The sequence below is a fragment of the Battus philenor genome, unplaced genomic scaffold, assembly GCF_028537555.1.
Source record: "Battus philenor isolate CCGP_79_NKW_IND1 unplaced genomic scaffold, ilBatPhil1.0.hap1 SCAF_5, whole genome shotgun sequence".
In the NCBI taxonomy this organism is placed as follows: domain Eukaryota; kingdom Metazoa; phylum Arthropoda; class Insecta; order Lepidoptera; family Papilionidae; genus Battus; species Battus philenor.
In genome coordinates, this window is record NW_027181715.1 from 2976715 (window position 1) to 2999046 (window position 22332).

The following is a 22332-nucleotide window of genomic DNA, read 5'->3' on the forward strand; positions in this document are numbered from 1 at the left end:
AATACATTGTGCAGCAACATTCAGTTTTTGAAATATATTGACGTCCTAATCGAAAATGTTCATCGTCAAATATCAAATTAACTAAAATATAAAGGATATCAAAGCAGTCGGTGTTATTTATAACCTGCATATCTAGAATTCTTAAGTCAATTCAAAAATAATTTATTACACTGGGCACATTTGTGTGCATATATCTTGATATAAACTAAGCATCATTACGATGCAAATATTATGACAAGTTTTTTTTGGTAATGGCAACAATAATGATTGACAAACGAACATTTGTGAAGCAAAAGGCAGGTCGCTAGATGCAGATGGTGCTGGTCGTTAACGTCTAACAATCTTGCGATGCAAGATTATAATGTCATGATATTATGTCGCAGCTTACTGCTCAGTACATAACTGTAAATGAAAAATTTCACGCATCAAACCGCTGATAACAGAGAGACATCTGTGTATTGATAATACATTTGTTAACGTCACTCAGCAAACGTTTGGTCTGTGTCAATAGAAATTAAATACACGCCCATAGTAAGCGACGAGTTGCAGAAAAAAAATATTCGATGTAATTAACGCTACATATAGATAGAATTGTCTGTGGATAGTATGCTATTCAGACAATGGAATCCAAAACGTGACCGTGCAGCAATTCAGAGGACAATCTAAGACATAATCTAGATTATAAAAACACAACGGCAGCTAGTCAGTGTGTTCAAAAACAACCTACAAAGGAATCGATTTTACCAACTCGACAGTCGAAATGAAAAAATGCATTCATAGAAACAGATAATGCAAAAGTTACGAATCATCCCCTGCCAATGACCGTCGCCTAGACTGTACTTTTGTGTCTGTTTGGGCCGCGGCGCGCGCGCCAAAAAACTTTGATAATAACTTTTTGATGAGCAAACACGAATTATCGGCGCGCTGTATCATTTGGGTACGTTATTATCATAGATCATTCTTAAGTGTTACTTTGCGCATGTTTTAAGAGCTCTAATGTACGCTAACGTTTGAAATAATTACCGTCTATGTCCGTCGGTAGCGGAGCGATGTTGCTCCGGTTTTTGTTATACTTTTATTGCTATCGTGCACAGTGGACGCAATTTACCTTGGTTCGCATTGGCACGCCAAACCATTAACCTAATCAATTCCCTTGAGATTTGTTTCTCGTAGGAACCTTGATCGGAACCGTGAACCGATTATATTAAGAAACAGTTAAATTTGCCATGATAGTTCCCGATTAACATTAGAAGGCGAGCGGGGCCGCAATCACTTTTGGCACCGATGCAAAAATACGTCACGGTGTACTATTCGTGCGTTGAAAATTTCAATCACGGACCTGGTCCTGGCTGATCTCGAAGGGGATAATAATAAACGAGGCAGCATCGACACAAACCGACCAATGAACCCCGCGCCGCACGAATCATTGAAATGCGCGGCCGAGAAATTCGTAAATTGCAAAACGTCTAGACTTTTATCCGCTCAAGGACTGGCAAAAAGCGTTAGATGAACCCGCGAGCTGATTCGTCGCGCCTGCGCAGCGGCATGTCCGCGCTTTAATGTAATTGCAGGCGATATCGAAGCAGGCGCATTTGATTAATTTGTTATTACAATCGCGAGCATTGGTATTCAAATGCAGAAACTAATCTCCGTTTTTTGCACTTATTAATTAATCCAAGAACCGAACGAGTTGATACGGTTTTTATTCAATCAATGCGCACGGTAATTGAGAGTTGATTTTCCCCGTAATGTGTAAAAGAGGGGATAGTGGAAAAAAATGTTGGCGCGTGTTGATAACCTAAAGTTTTTATGGCCTGCTCGACACAGGTGCCGTAAAGTTTATAAACTGTCTTAAATGCAAAAACTGCTTTGATCACTTACTTAACGTGGAGTTTTATAATCTATTTATTGTTATATGGGTTTAATTAAAATGATAGTACATAAAAACGGAACCACGCATTCACTCAACACAGGTCTCTGGGAGTGTTTTATAATCGTACATCGTAACATTTTCAGACATCATATATTTTTTGCTTGTATTAATGATCTTCGGCAAAGGTTAATCACGTATCGTTAGGATTTATTAATTCCGGTGCCAAAACAAAGTGTCATTTGTTTAGAAATCACTTCATAATTCGATTGTTCGTTATAAATATCGACGATTGTTGTAACAAAAATGTTGCAAATTTAAATAATTCGTATTGCACGCAGGACGTTGTTTTGGATTCAAAGTATGCGCCGGCGGGTGCGGAGTTTATATGACAGGTATGGAGAATTGAGTCAGAAATGTCGATGCATTCTAAAACGAACCGAAATTTGTATTCAGATGTTAGTGCTCGTGTAATACTGTGGGTGGCACCTCTACGACAGATATAGAATTTCATGAATAGTTTTAATAGTTTTTGTTTTTTCGTCAGCTATCTGGCATAAAACTTTTCTTTCCTTGTGCCAAACATTTTTACTAGTATATACAACACTTGACGACCTGTATTTCCTTATCTGACATAATGATTTGTATAAATAAATGATTATACAATATTCATATTTTTTATGATTTAATTTAAATCGATTTAACTTTTTAAATTGCTGTAGTATATTAAACATAAATTATTATAAATATAATATTTAAATTACAACTTCAAATTTCTAGTACATAAGTCGATAACCTATAAATTGTTTTTAAACTATAAATTAGTAAATAATTTAAGAGATAGTGGACAGGATGTGCAGGATGCGCGTGCATTCACTGTCGTGATCTTGAAATAGCGTTCCTGATTTAGTTTTAAAAGGCCAATGGCAGCGGTATACGTGTAAATATTTGGTTAACGTCTTATTAATTGCAGCATGCGCTATTGCTTTGGGGAGCTATTTATAAATACCAATGAAATCATACAAGTATCTGCTCTTAGAAAAGGTGATAAGCTATGTCTAATGTATACGATGCCTAAGGTACGAGGACGATGTTACTTTCAGTCAAAAACTGAAAAAAGTTACTACAAAATTAGAAAATTTGAATGTAATATTACATGTCATAAGTGACTGTTTTTACTAGTTCTCTGAGATTCGAGTTAATTTTTTTATTGTTTCAATGTTCTGACCATCGCTGAACATCGGTGACTAACTAATCTGTATCAGGCGAGATATCAAACTGTAGTCCATAACATCTCATTTCTATTAATGCTCGACAAATGGAATAACCTAACATTTCAAAGGACTTTAATTTATAGATATAACTATACATTTTTTGATAGTAAAAATTAAAAATTAAAAACCTATTGTATTATGTGTTTTATATAAGGAGCAAAATATAACAATACTGATATAACAAAACAAAACAGACACATAAAAACGAAATAAATACATAAATCGAGTTAAAAGGCTTTATTACAGTTTATATACCACATGAATGATTTTTAATTTAATTAACAGAACGTACTTTGTTACAACTCATTTATGAAGGGTAAATAAAAAGTAATCCAAATAAAGTTTATTCGTTAACAATAAAATTGGAATTAATTTTTAGATTGGATTTTTATTTTTAACACTATGCTAACATGGGCGTCATTTTACGTTCATTATTCGTACTGGGAATCGCGCTCGAATCCACTTCTAGAGGCTTGCTGCTTGTATTTCAAAAATTGGAACATTACAGGCTTAACACCTTCAGAGATTTTTTATTACTTGCCTGCTTCAATGTTTTAATACATAAAACCTCAGCTAAACCTACCTCTCCGGTAAGGATATTATAGCACTGCGGTATGTCATTTTAACTGCAGGACCTCCTTACTGAGAACTTATCGCGTAATCTTCTCATCGGATTAGGAAAGGCGACGCACGGCGGTCTCTGTTTGCGCGTATATCGCTGTATAAGTACCATACACGTCACTGTCAATTCTAATTTCAAAAAATTAAGTTGTTGTTGACTTGTGATTATCAGTGGTGAGATTACCTAATAATACTTACAAGATTCATAATAGTAAACCAAAAACTAGTCGCTCAACGAGTCATGTTAAGGGCTTTAGTCGGGATTTTTCTACTAAATCGAATAAGAAATGATCGGCAAGTTGATATGTCAGTGAGGAGACCTCATAGGTTGTTGAGTGGAGACCACGGACTGATAAGTTCAGCGTAAGAAGTCCACCAAGACATCATCTAGATACATATGTATGAAAATGAAATTAAAAAAAATCTTTAAATGATACGTTGGGTAATAAATATAAAGTAAATTTCATGTCAATTCATTCTTTTTTTACAGTTTATTTCGTTTGAAACTGTTTTTAATTGTTTGTTAAAATATAAAACTTATAATTAACACTATAAATATATTAAAAGGACACTTACGTATATTATACTTAAAATTTGCGAAATAAAATACTAAATCATAAAATAGATGTTTTTTTTTCAGTTGCTAGTTATAAATACAGATAATAGTTAAGAGAAATCTGACATAATTTATGATTATAACTTTGCGAAAAATAGTTAAGAAAGTAAGTGAAACGTTAAGTTTTTTTTTCAGAGGAATCGACAGCATCGCGATCCTGTGATTGGCAACCTGCCAAGATCTCTAAAACAATTTCATATTTTAATGAACTCGTTGGCAGAGCATTAGACGACCTATCACCTCCGACACGGTTCCGACGCGGTTAGTTAAAGTTTTTACCACCGGCTTGACTTTTTCTATTAGCTCGAACATGTCGACAGCCGGCAGCAGAGCGAGTGAGCCGCAATCAACACGCGGCAGAGTGACGTGCGGCTAATGCATTCGGATGTTGGATTGATAAAAAAAAAACGCTAATTAAAAAAAAAACACGCGAATGTGAATGTTCCTTTACTTTTTTTTTCGCAATTCAATCAATTCCGATAAACTCGAATACCTAGAATCGATATCGACTTTTTATTTTCGGTACACGTTCGTTTTGATGCAATTTGTTGGAATTACACGGTCAATTAAAATTTGCGTTTTGGTAAAATTAAAGAAGAAAAAACTGTACATTTTATTTAAATGTATTCGTGTAAAAAATGCACTTACATTGCACTAAGTTTTATGTATAAACAGATATTGCTTAATATCCATACTGACTTGATTCTTTCATTGAATCTCCTGAAAAAATCATCATAGAATTACCACGCATAGAAAAGTCCGTTATTTTCGTCAGTTAGGTATACAGGCTAATTGGTTTAAAGTGGTGAATATATACTTCATTGACCAGCAAAAAGCTTAAAAGCTTTTACATCTTTTTCGAAACACCTTATGGTACCAATATTTTTATATAAGAATGCGACAAATCAATAACTTCTGTTAGTACAATGCCCACAGTGACAGACTGTAAACGTTAATTAATTATAATATGTAATATTTCGAATATTGTTAAAACATTTTCTTACTAAATTATCATTACGATTTTTGATTATTTTTATGTGGCTTCTAAAATATTGTGTAGCATTTTTTAATTAATCCGTAATTAAGTTTTCCACGTAAATATATACATGCACATATTTCTACATATACATATATTTAAATGTATATATAAAAAATTGTATATGTGTATGTGTGTATAGTAATTTATGTACACCCTAAACTGCCCTTACCTTCACGTCTCTCATCTCCATCTAAAGTTTGTCTGGTATAGATCACCTCAAGCGATAAGACCGCCTTTTGTACCTCTATATAAATAGTTTCTTTTATTTACTATCTATGGTATACAATAAAGTATAAATAAATAAATATGTCTGCCACCATTGATTTTGGGACAGGGTGTACTATACGTTAATTGAGAGCAAATAAAGTGTTCATCACCGTTTTAAGGCTTTTAGTAAATATATAACATTGGAAAGTCATCGGTTCTTAGTTCGAAAGGTTATTTAAAATTCACATCCATCAAATGATCATTGACATCGTATTAAAATATTCTCTTTTCCACGCGAAACGGGGTATATGGAGTTTAGCCTGTTATCGTCCAATCAGACTTATTAGGTCCCAAACTTGATTAAGGTAGATCCAGTTCTACGTTCACTGGTTCGACAGACACATTATGTTAATATTCGATTTCAAATCAACATGAAATGTAAAAAATTAAGTATTATCTAGTTGTCAACGCGCATGGCTGGTATAAGAGTCACAGAATGCCGATAAATACATTAAAATAATACCCATTACAGTTACATGGGTCCGGATATTATTAACGACGAATAAAAAAAGTATACAACACTCGATTAAGATTGTAAAACAACTCACAGCGCATTTTTTTTACGCTTCAAAAATGGAAAGACAAATGTAATAACACGAAGTGAAAAAACGACTATTTCAAATATTAAAAAAAAAAAACAAGTTTTTCTGCTGTCAATACTAAAGGTGTTAAAACTGATATTTCTCATATTTACCTGTCAAAAGTTAATGCACCGTTAATGATCGGTTACCATTAATATTAGATAAAAATTCTTTTACGTTTCATACATACGCCATCTTTACCATTGTGATATCAAAAACTCTCGACCTTCTAAAATTGTTAGTTTCCAATAAGTATTTATATATTTAACAATTAATTATAATTATTTGTTTAAAATGTTATTATTTGTTAAAACAAGCTACTATAGTTTAAAATTGACAATAATGAAATGATCGAATCAAAAATCATCGCAAAACATCTAACGCCTTCGATTTCAAGCTAATTATGCAAGCAAGCCCGACACGTCTCCGAATCGTAAAACGGAGCCCAATCGTTGCTGCATAACATTCGTTATTCTAAACGTTTGACCGTAAAATTTCAATAATTTATTATTTTAGGTCGTTGTCACCGGTCGAGTGATGTCAGGCGAACAGACAAATGACTGGACAGAAATCGTGTTGCGACGTTGAGGAGTGTAAAAAAAAAACAATGGCATTGTATCGCTCCAACGCGTAATGGACGTACGAAAAAAGATGCACACAGGTCTATCTATAAACATTCAAAATTAGGCAAAAAAAAAACGACGAGATTTGCATTCCGTGGAAAGAGGCGCATAAAAAGTACCGCGGCGTCTATTAGCATATCCTCATTGTCACCGCTGCGCTAAACGCCCCGCGCCGCGATAATTGACGCGCCGAATATTTTTGCACCGCGCCGGCAGGTTTTCTGTTTATTGACGCTAACTCGATTCTCAAAGTTTTTTTTTTTTTTTTTTAATAAATTATGAGTGAAGGGAAAAATCTTCAGACGTGCAAACTCACACGGGGACAGAATCCCGGACCATCCCAATATGCTTACACAGGCACTAATGGGCTATTCTCGTGCCTGCGCAAAAATCGAAAATTCCTCAATATATGCTGCAATCATAAACGCCCATAGATATATAATTGGGACGAGTGATCGCTCCTAATTTATGACCCGGTACAACATTATACATACAGCTGTCCCTTTTGACGCGACAGGCTACAGACCAGGAAGGAACGCGTAGTACGACCACGCACAATGTGGATACACCAAAGTTCTTTGAAAGACTGGCCGCTTCCATCCGGTCCTTGTGGACCATTTAGTAGAGGCATATATCCACCAGATGACGTTTTACGACGGAGATGAAATGGTAATGACAATAACTATTTTATTATTTTTTCAACACCCTAATATTCCCGATGAAACCACAAGCATCCTAACAGGATATAACCTGCAACCTACCACGCGGGTCTAGTGCGGATTGACAGACGTCACGCGAATATACCGGTTCTCTCGCAATCTTTTCCTTCTTCGTTTACAACGATGATGTTATATAATCCACACGAAATACATCGAGCAAGCAGAGTAAGTCATAGTAACCACTAGACAAGTGATCTACAATTTATGGTATACGTGGTTTTATTAGGGTTACTTAAAATTATATTGTTTATGATGATAATATTGTTCCTACAAAATTAATATAAATTATTAAAACAACTTCTATTTTAGTCTTTATATAAAGAGAGGTGTGACCTCTCTTCAGTATTGTTTTTCAAATGTTGTGATAGATTTTAAAAAACGATCCACATTCTTAAGATTATAGCGTTACCAAAACCGCTTTGCCGCGCCTTAGGTATGCACGCGGAGAGAAGAGGGGGAGATATACCCCGCCGCTCCGTTAGGTCAGTCCACCGTCAGTGTACGCAGCGACGACGCTCATGTTCTTTTTACCCGGCCCCCACCACGCCGCTCGTTCCTAAGACGCGACACAGCGGTTTCGCTAGCACCAAGGTTTGAAACCAAAGCATTGGTTGAAAGTTGAAAGGTTGCTTATGGTAGTGCTATGGTGTTGTTCTCCACTAGACAAAGTGCATATGCGGAAAATGCCTCACTTGAAATCTTGTGGCTTGACTTGCACCTGATAAGTACAAAATTATGATATCAAAGTTAAAAAAAAAATTAAATCTTATTTCGCACTGCTTGCGCTATTCACATTTAAATATTAAATATCTCGTCACGTTTTTACCAATAATTAAATAATTAATTAACAAACCGGACCATAGTAATGTTTGTATGGATAACAGACGCTTATGTAATCACCTAGACAGCCTACTGCCGAGGCATCCTACCTATAATCAGTATTCATACGATATTTATTCGTACGGTAACAATTTTCAGTTTTATCATTATCATTTTGAATTAAGAACGCGACAAATAGTAAGATTACTTTCTACTTGTGATAATATACATTTTAATCGCGAGGTAAACATAAAGAAGACCGACTTATATATATACTGGTAATAGATATCAGTCAATACAGCTCTTAGTTCAAACCTAGACACACATGACGACGGATACTTTATCTTACATTCGAGTTTATAAACTTTTTATCATTTTAGAGCACGTGGAAAAAGGAAAAAGGAGGAGTATAATCGTAAAAATATGTGAATTATTATAATATTTATACTATAAAAATTATATTCTAATAAAGTTTTTAATTATAGCATAATAGCAAAGTAACGGAAAAAATTTTAGATAAATGAATTCGCAAAGTTCACATTTAAACATGATGTCTCTAATTATGTTAATTGAACATCCTGCTACTACGAAAATTAGCGCTATTTGAGGCAACCGTTTTTTAGCAAACAACTCACATACTTTCACATACATAAATACAAACACATACAATCATACATGCATACACATTCACAATACTGTATGAACTTTACGACCTAGTTACTGAAAGAACTAGTAATAAATTCATAGTGAATTTGTATGCGGTGGAGGTAGGATTGACTGGAATAACTACGAAATTTCTCTTTCACCTGCTGAAGGATTTAGACCGGTGAAAAGTGAACATTACCTCATTTCTGAAGCAATATTAGTAGGATAATTTTGAATTTGGCTAGGCAGAAAGAGGAATCTGGTCGATTAAGGTGAATGCCAGTGTAAACACAAACTTGCTACACTGGCACTGTACCAGGCTTTGCTTCCTACGCAATGTAGCCCGCAAACTTCACTGTGATTCCGTGAAGTGATAAGAAGCTACGTGAAATTGTAAAATGGCATTACCAGAACATTCAAACCATGCACATAGAGGGATATAGCTACTGTGAAGAATAAATGAATTGCACATTCATCACATAGGACAAAAAACAAAAATATTGCATTAATAATTGAACCAAAGTATCACGCCGATTTCAAATAATGGTAAGAGATATATGATCTCTTTATGCAATGGAGATATTTGGAGGTGGACAGAGCAATAAAGAGTGAGCTCGAGACTCCGCTGCAAGATCGAATGATAAATTGGAAAAACTACAGAAGAACCAAGGTAACCAAAGTTTTGAAATGCCAGTGCAACTGACGGTTGTTGGAGCCGAATTGCTCTCGACTGGCAAATACGAGCCGCTAGATGCAGCAAGGATAGGCCCTCCATTAGGAGAACCGAAGACAAAGTCAAGGTCGCTGGATGCAAGCAGCGCAAGACCAGTCAACATGGAGATCTTTGAGGAAGGCTATCGGCCGACATTATGATAATGATATGCTTATAACAGTGTGTTGAACATAATTTTGTGAAACAAAATGTTTTGCAACACATGTATTTCGGCACCCGTAATTTCTTTACCAATGACGTCTTTAAATCGGGACAGAGGAAATTTCACAAAGTACAATTTATTTGGCGATGTATTGTGTGCAGATACTAAACATTATTATTATTTTTATTTAATTATTATAAGTAAATAAATATATATAAACCGTAATTATATTACTCATATTTACTAAGAATTGATCCAGGCAAGTAGTCTTGAAAGGTAACTTAGATGAGCGACTAAGTCCGAAATGTGTAAACATTACTGTATTAGCTTTGTAGACGTAGCAAACAATTCACTCGATTACCTACCTTATGTCACAGGGCGAGGGACGCAAATCCTATGGCCACATATCCTGTACATTGCCACGTTGTTACGGGTTGAGTGTACCATTTACCGTCAGGTGAATGTTCTCATCGCTTAATAGCATAAAAATATTACCAATTATAATGAATGTTGAAAAAACTTATAAATATTTATGAACTACGCTAGATAAACTTAATTTTGCCACGTGCCGGCTACTATATACATGTATTACGAGTTGCAATAATCCGAGTCGACGGCGTTTTGATAAACAATACATTACATTGAATGCTTATTAATACGTGCCGGGTTACTGAATAATGTGCAAATGAACAAAACAAACAATGGACATTCAATTTATGTCGTCGTGTTACAATCGCCACCGCACTCTTTCTGCTGCATAGGCAATATAGTACACCTAAGCCTTAAAAACAAAGGAAGCGTGCCGCTTTGTAACTTAGAAGGGTATATAACAACATTTCCGTATCGTATAGACTATCCGCAGATCGCATTCGCTGTTTGATGTAAGTCAGGGGTGTCAAACTCAAAAGCTGACTTGGCCGCAAAAAAAAACAATATTCATAGAAACAATTATCTTTATTTTCACTTATTACATTTAAAAAAATATAAAGTCAAAATATTGTTTACGTTCTGATATTTGACATGTTTTCTTTGATAATATCGTTCTAATATGGGGAGAAAATTTTTGACTGAGATTATTTTCAAAATAAACGTAACGTATGCATTGACTGGGCATAAATGTTACCACCGGCTTACGGGCTGAGAGTTTAACACCCCTGACGTAAATGAAACCGGAGTGGCAGACAGTATACGATATTGGTGCAGAAATTCTATCGAATAGCCGTGTTATATCGTAATGACTAGCGTTTCGCTGACACAGACTTCATTAGTGCCTTTTGGCATATTAACATTAGATTTCAGCACGCGCGACATACTCGGGTAGCAATAATACTAAGCGTAATTTTAGAAATGCACACTAATATACATATTTACAAGATAACTTAGACCTTCCTTTTTTAGTTTTGAATCTTGAATTAAAAATAACCGTTCAAAAGATTTTAGTTGATCGAAATGTATGGAACTTGGTAAGTGGATTAATCCACTTTTGCAGCGTTCATCTATGTTATATCATTTTCCTCTGCTTCTCAGATCAGCATTTAGGGCTAGTGGTAATTTACTCACAAACTGACTATTATGACCTTAATAAAATGTTCAAAATCATTGACAAATAAAAAGTGCGTGTAAATGATTTGAATATTGAATTTACGTTTTTAAAAATCCAAGTCACTCGGATATTTCTGAGAAATAAATTCTGAAGGAAAAATATTTTACAGTCAAATGATTCAACAGGATGTTTAATTTTTTATTAAAATTTTACTCCGGTTAATATTAATAACCGGACAAAGTACCGTACGCCGATTATTGCGTAAGATATCTTACATTAATTTCGCTTTATTTCATGCATAAACGCGGTCGGAAATATGCCAATCACGTCACAATGTTTATTCCGCATAAAAAACAAACGTCACGCGTTATACTCGGCCGTCAGTCGCGCAGGGCAAGTGCACGGAGAAAAAAACCGCTTGCACCTTCGGCCCGCAGTTACATTACGCACTAATTATATTCGCCGCGCTCTTCAATCTTTCCGAATCGGAAACGTTAATTAAAAAAAAAAACGTAAAATTCAAGTTCAAGTAACATTGACTTAAATTAACTGATTCGCATTGGACAGGTTAAGACGTCACGCTCTCTCCGGTCCGCATACGTGTCCAGTTTAATTTCTGTGATACAGATTAAAAAAGGGCGCACGGGCCGTATCACCCCATCGCGGTCCCTCGCAGTGTCCCGGAGTGAGAGTAAAACCGGCGCTTTACGATCAGGGCCGGATCGGAGACGAGAGCGAAACCGAGCCCCGACAACGAAACGACAAACACCGATAATAATTTAAACATGGGGTATGAATATTTTTCAATCTTTAGGGGCGACCTAAGCAAATATTTTCCCTAAAAAAATAACCAACTTTATCCGCTGCCGATGAACTTTGCGATAGAAAAACGAGGATGCAAAAACGGAATCAAAATAAACGCCTCGCATTAAAGATATTGCCGAGCTTTAAGCTCGCATACTGGCACCGCGCGTTCACATACTAATTTGACCCTAAAATAAAATCGAATGAAACAGCCTCGTTCCGAACTTTTATTTCTTTAGAATCGATACATCGCACCAAGATAATGTTAACAAGAGATTCGGCTCAAATTACAAGCATCACTTCACAGAACAAACTCAACTCGCAAAATAAGCCGATGCATTTAAAAAACCAATACGGTAGAGGTTAAAAAGGTCATGCTGGATTTGTAAAATGTATAACAGGTCATACCGTTTTAATTTCGCTACGTTATCGGTACGATCTTGGTGGGAGACCGGTAATAATCGTAAATTCGACTAAACTAAGCAGATCGAATACGAACGTATGATATGCAAAGTGGTTTTATTGCCTATGCAGAAAGGGTTCGCTAAGCTCACTTAAATGACTTATCAAGTTGTTAAAAGAAGGCATTTAACATCAGCGCGACGTGGCCGTAAATAACGTGCTGGCATCAAAAGCCGGTCCACAACGTCCGCCATTCAAATCCCGAAACAAAATTTATCGTCACAGCTCCATGATCCGCATGAAGGTATAAATCAAATGTGGAATATAAAAAAAAACCTCCTCGCCCCGCGGATTCGAGAGAAACGTGCAAATTACTAATTATTTTTTATTCGTTTTATTGGTTGCGGACTAAAATCGAGGCGCAATTAGACACAGCCAAATATGCACAGCGCATCGCATACCGTCCGTTAGTTTCAATAAAACCCGCTAATTACACATGCAATTCTATTCTCGTATTAGTATGTAAGAACGTATCGCACGCGGACCGGAGTTAAGGATCTTTCGAATTCTTTATTTGAAATTCGGTAACGCAACAGACCAAACGCCACCTTCATATCTATACAGGTTGATTGGTTTTAGGTGTAAAGGCATTAAAGAGGTATAGCTTGTTAGCAAAAAGCTTTTACGGCTATTTTCAATACTAATTTCTCGATTATTCTGAAAGATTTGACTTAAATTTATTTCTATTTAAATTCGACATGCTAATATCTTCCGGTAGTAGCAATCTGCAGAGATGGATAATAAACAATTATTAATTTAAAGTAAACCAAATTGTAAACACGCTTTTTAGTAATTGACAGCAATACATGGTGAATGTATGTTCCTTTAAAGTTTTTACACCAGTAAGCAATCATCCTGTATATCTGTGGTCCATCAACAAACCAAGGATTATGATTGTATAAAGACGAGAATGCAAATTTTATCACAGATTGCCGCATCTAATTAAATTTTAAGAATTAAAATATTCATAATATTCGATGATTAAAATGTGGGATTACAACCCAATTTCACTGTAACGCGTACGTAAAAAAATATGACGATAGAACGAATAAATTTTCGTTGAACACCAATTTAGTTTTTGGACAACTAATTTGAACTTTTATAGCTTGAGTTCAAACTAGAATTCTCGCAATTAGATATGGATTGACTCCTTGTCACCTAAGAGTTATTTAATCGATCATTAGCATTTTATAACTCAGGACGAAACACCGCCGTCATCGTCAAAGTATTTATTCTTTTTTTATGTACACAAATCTAGAGTAAAATAAATAGTATCTGCTACTTTTGTGAAACCGCCAATTTCCACTAATACGTATACATAAATAAAAAAAAAACTATTTCTAGTGATAAATCAACAATTTCGGGCATCGATCGAGCATTTTAATGTGATTGAAAACTGACTAAATAACACTCATTATAAATCATTATATTAATACTATCTTATTTTAGTCATAATTACCATATAAAAGGTCAATGAACGAACCACTAAAGTTATTGTAACTTCACTAAGTAAGCTGCTTAAATTTAAATGTACACCGTACAGGTAAACACAAGTGTTTACGCCCTTAAGGTAGGTAAAATATTGCTATAATTTTAAGAGCAGGCGCTCAAAGGGTTTTTTTATAGAAAATAACTTTTACCAAGGTCTTCTCTGACAATTGTTTTTAACAGAACAGTGCCACGTGTCGTTTACCTAACGAACGAATTTTCCGATAGCGTAATATTTTTTTACACAAAACTCAGCTGTTTCGGAATGTTAAATGGATGTCACTTAATGAAAATGCGATTTAACAACACAGTAATATTTTTTGTAAAGCTATATTAAATATATAGTCTCCACTGAACTAATCCAGTCGACTATCGACTTTAAATTCTAAATACAACGTGGTTAACATAACGGACTTGTTTACCAAAAAATATCAAAATAAATAACTAAAATTTTACATAGTAAACAAAAGAATTTGATATTTTCATAATCGCGAACCATTAAATTAGTTAATACAATAATTTTAATGTTTTTCATATAAACAGTTTGTTTTGTTTTAATTGTAAAACAAATTCTAGTTTAGTTAAGTCATAATTATAGAATAATTTTTATTGTGTTTTATTTCTCGACATACAGAGCTTTCGTGATTAGAATAAAGTTTTTTTTTTGTTATAATAAGAATGGGATACTAACCTCGGCACTGTGCACGGGGGCTCTAAACTTGAAGACCCGCGGTGAGTATGCCAGGGCAGCCATGGCGGCGGAGGCAAGCTGCACGGCGCCCAGCGCCGCTCGATTGCCGTCCGCGCAGCTTGCCGGCGGGCCCCGCAGCTCGTCGATCTGCGCGCCCAGCAGCTCATTGCGCAAGAGGCACGTATACGCGAGATGCTCGCGCCCACCGCCTCCGCCGTCATTGGCGCCACCCTCAGCCCGCGCTTTCTTCGCTGGCTGATTCTCCGAGCCCCGTCTTATTGCTGTAAATAAAAAATCATAACTATAAAATATGCAAAGCATGTATACCATCGAATGGTAGTTATTTTGTTTGTGGGGGAATTTTTTTAGTGACACTGCCTTATAACGATGAACATTGAGCATCGGGTCGTCTACTTAGGCTTAAAAGCGATTTACGTTTACCATATTGCTTTCAGTTCAAAAGCACTACTTACGCACATACATAATTCCCACTTAAAACGTTAAACGCCGCGGGGATCACCGGTGACCCCTAGCAAAAAAAACGTTCAGCTCTTCTTTTATGGTGTTAAAGACTTTTTTAACACTTAATACCGTGTGTCACTTGTGATTTTAATTAAAAAAAACTGTCTAAACCTCCTATTATGAAGTTATAGACCTTTTAAAAAGATATTTAAAAACGATTTACTTAACAGAACAAAAACCTGAAAAGGCGTGTAGGTCAATTTTAGTCAAAAACCCGCGGCGTTTAACGTGTTAACAGATGCCACCTGAGATACTCATCAAAGTGTCTCTGGGACGACATTATTTTAATTTTATATTGATTTAGTCTATACAAATTAATAAAATTGGAGTGTTTTTTGTAATAAATGAATATATATACGGTACGTTTACCACATTAACTTCTTTTCTAATTTTGGTCATTTATCTGTCTATTTGTACACACTATATCTCTGGAATGGTTGGACAGATTTTAACGGGACCTTTTCTGGCAGGTAGCTCATGTTATAATAAGTAACCTTGGTCACTTTTATTCATGAAATATTCTTAAACGAAAAAAAACTAAATCAACTAAATATTTTTTTGGTTAAATTCCACGCGGACGAAAGCGCGTGAACATGCTTCTGCTTCTATTTTACTTTCATTAACGCTAAATTTTTAAGAAGAAGAATAGATGTTTCCATTTACTCCGTTAATTGTATGGGAAAAGAAAAGTTCTATTTTTAATTTCCATGCACATTTTTTTCTATTTTTTCTTTTTGTAACAACATTCCTTGACAAAATTATTTAAAAAAGTTAATTTCGTTCTACCGACCTCTTTTTTGCGCTTAGCAACACATTGGGCGATACAATTTTATTTCTCTATATATTTTGAACTATAGATATCTTTGTGTCTTATGAACGGGTATCACTTAATATCAGGTGAATGACCTACTCGTCTCGTCACTTACTGGTATAAAAAAAATTACTTTTGTAATTTTACAGTTATACCTATATGTTGACTTTTGAGAAAAAAAAATTAGGTATGTTCCCAAAATCATAGTTTAGGTAATACTGTTGCAATTGAGAAAAAATGTATTTGTAGGAATATTTCAAAGAAAAATGGCTGGCTTAAATATACATACTTTTATATCCAGCCAATAGCACAAATATTATTAGTCTAAATAATCCCCCCAGTTTTACAAATTTGTATGTACATTTTTTTTAATTATTGTATATGTAAAAATAAAATTAAAACAATCACCATAAAGGTTATTTATGAAAAGTACGCCACTAACTAGACCACTTTTGTAATAATTTTTAAAAAATAAAAATATTTCAACGATTTCTTCTGATGTTGACTGTACTTCAAGAATTCTAACGAAATTATAAAATTATTGAATAATGCAGGGAAAACGAGTAATTTAATCTAGAGCGACTGAATGTTCAACATGTTACAAAATATTTATAAAAATGCAACCGAATTTTCTAGAAGGCGTGTACACTCATTAAGAGAACATTTAACGAGAATGTTTAACCTGACAGCTTACACAGTTCTTTTGAGATAAAACAAAATCATTGGAACTGGGTAGGAAATAGGTGTGTATTAACAGCAATGAACTAACGTAGTCCATAAATAGTATATTAACGCGCAGACGGCTTCGTCCGAGTACTGTCAGCGCCATATGCGATGGAACGTGCCGGCTGATTCATTGTGAGAGATATTCATCAACGGCATATAAACACCGTAGTTTCGTTACATATTTATAATTCTTTGTGTACTTTCCTTATCTGGTAAAAAGAGGACAAAACGTCAAATATAACAACAAAGAACGAAAGTAATTGAAGTAGCAGAAGCAGGCCGCTGGGTCCTTAAAGTTTCGGAGTGGAGACCATAGACCGACAAGCCCAGCGTAAGACGTTCACCTGTAAGATGCTCAATTGATTTTGTTAAGGTCTAAGTTTAGAATGCGTTGGATGTATACCTCTTCTAGCCGATCCTTTTGTTTATCTGTGGTTGCGGCCTATGTCCTGCAATGGATGAACAGACGATGAACCATTCCATTTTTAAAGAATTTCTTTACGTTGTCCAATATATTATATTTCAAACACGACTGACGAGCTTAAACTTATATAATAAATAAGTATGATTTTTTTTTTATGTCGGGATTCCACGTTATAAATTTAAATAATATTGATCAACTTTATATTTCCTTATTCTGTTTATGTTAATTTTTCCAGTGTTGCCACTATTATAATAAAATTACATTCTTTGACATAATGTCATTTTGCGAGTAACCAGCGCCATGTTGGTACCGGCTTGTAGAACAGTCCCCACCTTCTCCTCTTTTGTTCACCAGATGCAGGCTACCAACCGGTCGTATTCGAAATCTATGGGGCCCATATCCAGAAGTAGACTTCATACGAATGCAAAGATGATACAAAGTCATTTCTATTTAATAACGAGACGGATAGACCGAAAGTGTCCGTGTTGACCAAACATGTAATAAAATCAAATATTAAAATGTAGATTCGAAACTAGATGAATTAATTATTAGGCTTCAAAAATAGATCCAAATTCCAACTTTACGCAACAGAATATAGCGTTAATTACAACATTAATAATCATTTAAGATTTATTACAAATTACCTATAGTAGATTTTTTTTTTAAATCGTATAAATTCATATACAAATATATGTCAAAATCCTAACATAGTAAAATCTAATATATAAAATTCTCGTGTCACGGTGTTCGAACTTGAACTCCTCCGTAACGGCTTGACCGATTTTTACCAAATTTTACATGCGTATTCAGTATATCTGAGAATCGGCTACTATCTATTTTCCATACCCCTAAGTGATAAGGGTGGTCCACCCCTAAATTTTATTTTTAATTTTTTAGACAATTTTTTTGGTTTTTATTTCATTATGATACAGCATACAAAAATACATACAAACCTAAATTTTCACCCCTCTACGATCAACCCTTATCTTACATTTGTTAATTAAAAACTTTAATTTTTTTTGCAAAACAATGTTTGCGGGATCAGCTAGTATTATTATAATATTCCACTACTCCAGAATATATTTTTGTACAAATTGTACATTACTAAAATATCCATACAATATGGTAACACTATTGCAAATTATTTATCATTTAATTTATTTATCAATTAAAAATTATTTATCACTATCTGTAGCGATCGACACCGTAGCGCTATAAGTTATAACCTTGTCGCAGTTCAATAGAAAAATAAATAATACATATTTCAAAACGATCACTTTACTTATATTATTCATTATGAACAAAGTTTGCTAGGCAAGACTATTAAAAATGTAATAATATTTTCTTTGTACTGCTTTATGGCCATACGATATTTTTTCTTTGATTAGATCCTAACACATCTTTATTTGGTTTTAATTGACGTCAAATTTTTGAGAGCTGGAGACAGGTTTACTTGTTTAGATGTAAATATGATTATTTTTTTTTTATATACATAGCGAATCGTAGAACGTAGAATTCTATAGATTTATCTAATATATAAAATTATCGTGTCACGGTGTACGAACTTGAACTCCTCTGAAACGGCTTGACCGATTTTTACCAAATTTTATATGCGTATTTAGTAGGTCTGAGAATCGGCTACTATCCATTTTTTATACCCCTAAGTAATGAGGGTTGTTCACCCTTAAAATTTTTTTTTATTTTTTTGACGAAATTTTTTGTTTTTATTTTTTTATGATACAACATACAAAAATACATACAACCCTAAATTTTCACCCCTCTGCGATCAACCCTTATTTTTAAATTGAAAATTAAAAATATTTTTTTTTTTTTGCAAAACAACGTTTGCGGGATCAGCTAGTATATATTTATAAAGGTATGAAGATCTAACATAGCACATTATAATATGTTACAATTAAAAATATGTTTCGGTATGAATAGTACCACTACTTAAAATAAATATTTAAATTATTCAGGATTTCTCTGTTGCAAATATTATTTAGGTAAAGATGACAATATTAAAAAAAGTATCTTTGTAAAAGTTACCATAATGTAACCGTTTAAAAATATCAATCACAGGGAGTTGGGACAGTTCGGTGGCGACCCGGGAGACATTGCCAAAAATACCGGAGCGTGGTGACCACCACCACCGTCCACGAGTCGATTCGATGAATCATTGCATAATGTAAAATCACTGCGTGCTGATTCACCCCGCTTAGTTACTTGAACCAGGGGCTTATTGAATTAACGAATACATTTGCAAATGTTAAAGGAAAAAACATTTTTAATACAAAGCAACTAATGACGCTTACACGATTACGTGTTATTCGTCCTGTCTATAGTAATATATCTAGAATTTCATCAACCGAGTCGTCTTCTGCTTTACATAGAACTCTCCCAAAAAATTTCAAAAGACCGAATGTAAACAGCCTGCATCTCAACGAACTTATATCATTTGATACTGCGCTTACCGATCTGCAGTTTCCACTATAGTCCGCAAAAACATTCAAAATTATAAAAAGAAAAACTATAATAGATTACATGTTAATACAAGGAATAAAAATTTTATATGATATAAACTTCTAGTTTATATCTTCAAAAGTTAAATAAATCGTTTACGACACAAGTTATACGCGTGTATCATAAAATTTCACAATCAATTTCAGATCTGCCACTGGAGAGATTTACAACCAATATTCTATATTATTAAGAAAAGCATATTGTTTTATGCAAGAATACTATACTGATGTGTAGAATTAAATGTCAATGCTCACTCAAGAAGCTAATCATTGTCAAGCACTCTTTATAAAATTTGTAAAGAGCAACTGTTGAGTTTCTCGCCGGCTCTTCTGAGCAGAACTACCTTCAGAGTCGGTGGTAGCTTCCTGGAGACTACAATGTCGACATTTTATGTTGATCGACGGTTAGAAAGTGCTTGTGATAGCCTATTCGAATAAAGAATAATATGATATTGAATCTTAAGCCATGTGGCCTGACCACTACCACTTCAAGTGACCAGTCCGCTGGGTATATAGGTTATTTTCAGTCGTCTACGAATCTCCTCAAGGCACAGCCCTTTCCTTAGCTCGATAAACGACTGTGGACTTGCCAATGAGAGAATCAAAGTGAATAACCACATTTCTGTGCCGTTGGTTGTAGATCTTCGTATTTTGACTATGAATATTAAACGTGAAGTTATTTCTTACACCAACTTGATTCTTTACACCAACCCAGTAAAAAAGTTAGAAGAAAAACACAAAAGTTATACAAATCTATTGTTATATTAAATTTAAAACATCCTTAAAACATTAAAACGCGATATTTTTATTGTTATGTTACCAACGTTAGAAGCGTTTTTCAACACCTACTCATTAAATGAAATGGGACTGAGCAACATCTCAGTCGTACGTCGATATGACATTGTTATTCTGAAGTACCTTCAAACTTGTTGGTACAATCTACACAGAATCATGAAATGTTAGTCTTACAATACCTGCATTACGATAAACACGTAAAAAAAAAGTTAATTTCATGTGTAAAATACTAATAATTTTAAACACTTGAGTTAGACTTTTTATTAGCAAATTATAAATACTAACACTTCAATTTTATAACCGGTGTATAGCAACGCCTACACCGAAGTCAGAAATAGTCGCGATTGAACCTTATACAGGCTTCTATAACATAAATACGTCCATGCAAATTGTCAATGTAGTTCCAACTTCTTATAGCAGAAGGCGTTATCTCATTTTGTTATCGAGTACAAACTCGGATGTCAGACCCACTATATCAACGGTGGTGTTTCATGCAAAGTAGACTGGATTAGATTTAGGTGTATGCTAGTTTATGACCGTTTGAGAGTTGTTACCATCTATATTCCAGTCATGTTCCTAACAGTGTATATAGACGGTGAGTAATCCGAATCAAATCACAAATAATGTTCAGAAAATTTCTGATATTTAAAAAAAAAACTCAAATATCGTTTATGTGCTGGGGGTTCTTACAGTGTAAATAACTTTAGAGAAATAGCACACTTTGAGAATGATGTGTTCGCCTCAAGGCCATATCAATGTTTATTAAATATGTCATTTAATATATATTTATATATGGATGGTTTTAAGCATTTTAATATAGACAGCAAAAGTTTCAAAATATTTTTTTAATAAACGACTCGTCTGGTAATAAGAGTTCTTTGTCGAATGAATTTTTCCAAAACACATTAATATCTGACCATAATGTAATAATCCTACATAGAAATAAAATAATAAACATGTAAAAGAGTAATGAGGGATGTAGAAAAGGCGTTACAGAGCAAAAGGGAAAGACAGAAAAATTGTGGCAAGAATGAAAAGAACGAAAGATCATACGATGTATGAAAGACGATAATGAAAATAACAAGTATGTGAATAAATTAAATAATGTTGAATAGTCCCTGTCCTACACAAGATAGGGGATACGAGAAAAAAAAACAATCATCGTTTCATCCTGTAGACGCCCCCACTGCACGATATAGACCTCCCCAAAAGATATATATGGATAGATATACCATAATCGCCTAGCTTTGCAGGCTGGTTGGCGATCGCAGTGTGGTATTATGGCACGCAGAGGATGCTGCTGCCCATCGGCTGGAAACTTGTTAAAGGACAATGGTAATTAATGCACAAAGCGGAAATTATATTGCACACCAGGAATCGAATCCGCGTCGTGCGAACATCAGTCCTCTACCGCTAAGCTATTAACGCTCCTAACTGTGCCAAAAGGAATATTAATACTACCAAATTTCAAGTATCTTTAGTTTTATGGTTCCTAAATTATCTTGATGACTTAGTACATAGGCGGATATCTATTTTATATATAGATAGAAAAAAATTGTGGGTTATCCGATAATAAAATTCGTCGCCTATAAATGTTT

The 22332-nt window shown here is 34.4% G+C and overlaps 1 protein-coding gene across 1 annotated transcript in view; it reads right to left on the bottom strand.

Annotated features, from left to right (window-relative positions):
• Positions 1 to 22332, bottom strand: part of fzr (fizzy-related) — a 77376-nt gene that overhangs the window by 17093 nt on the left and 37951 nt on the right. The window contains exon 2 of the mRNA XM_068772461.1: positions 14938 to 15218. Coding sequence (XP_068628562.1) covers positions 14938 to 15218 — 281 coding nt within the window. The remainder of the gene's footprint in view (positions 1 to 14937; positions 15219 to 22332) is intronic.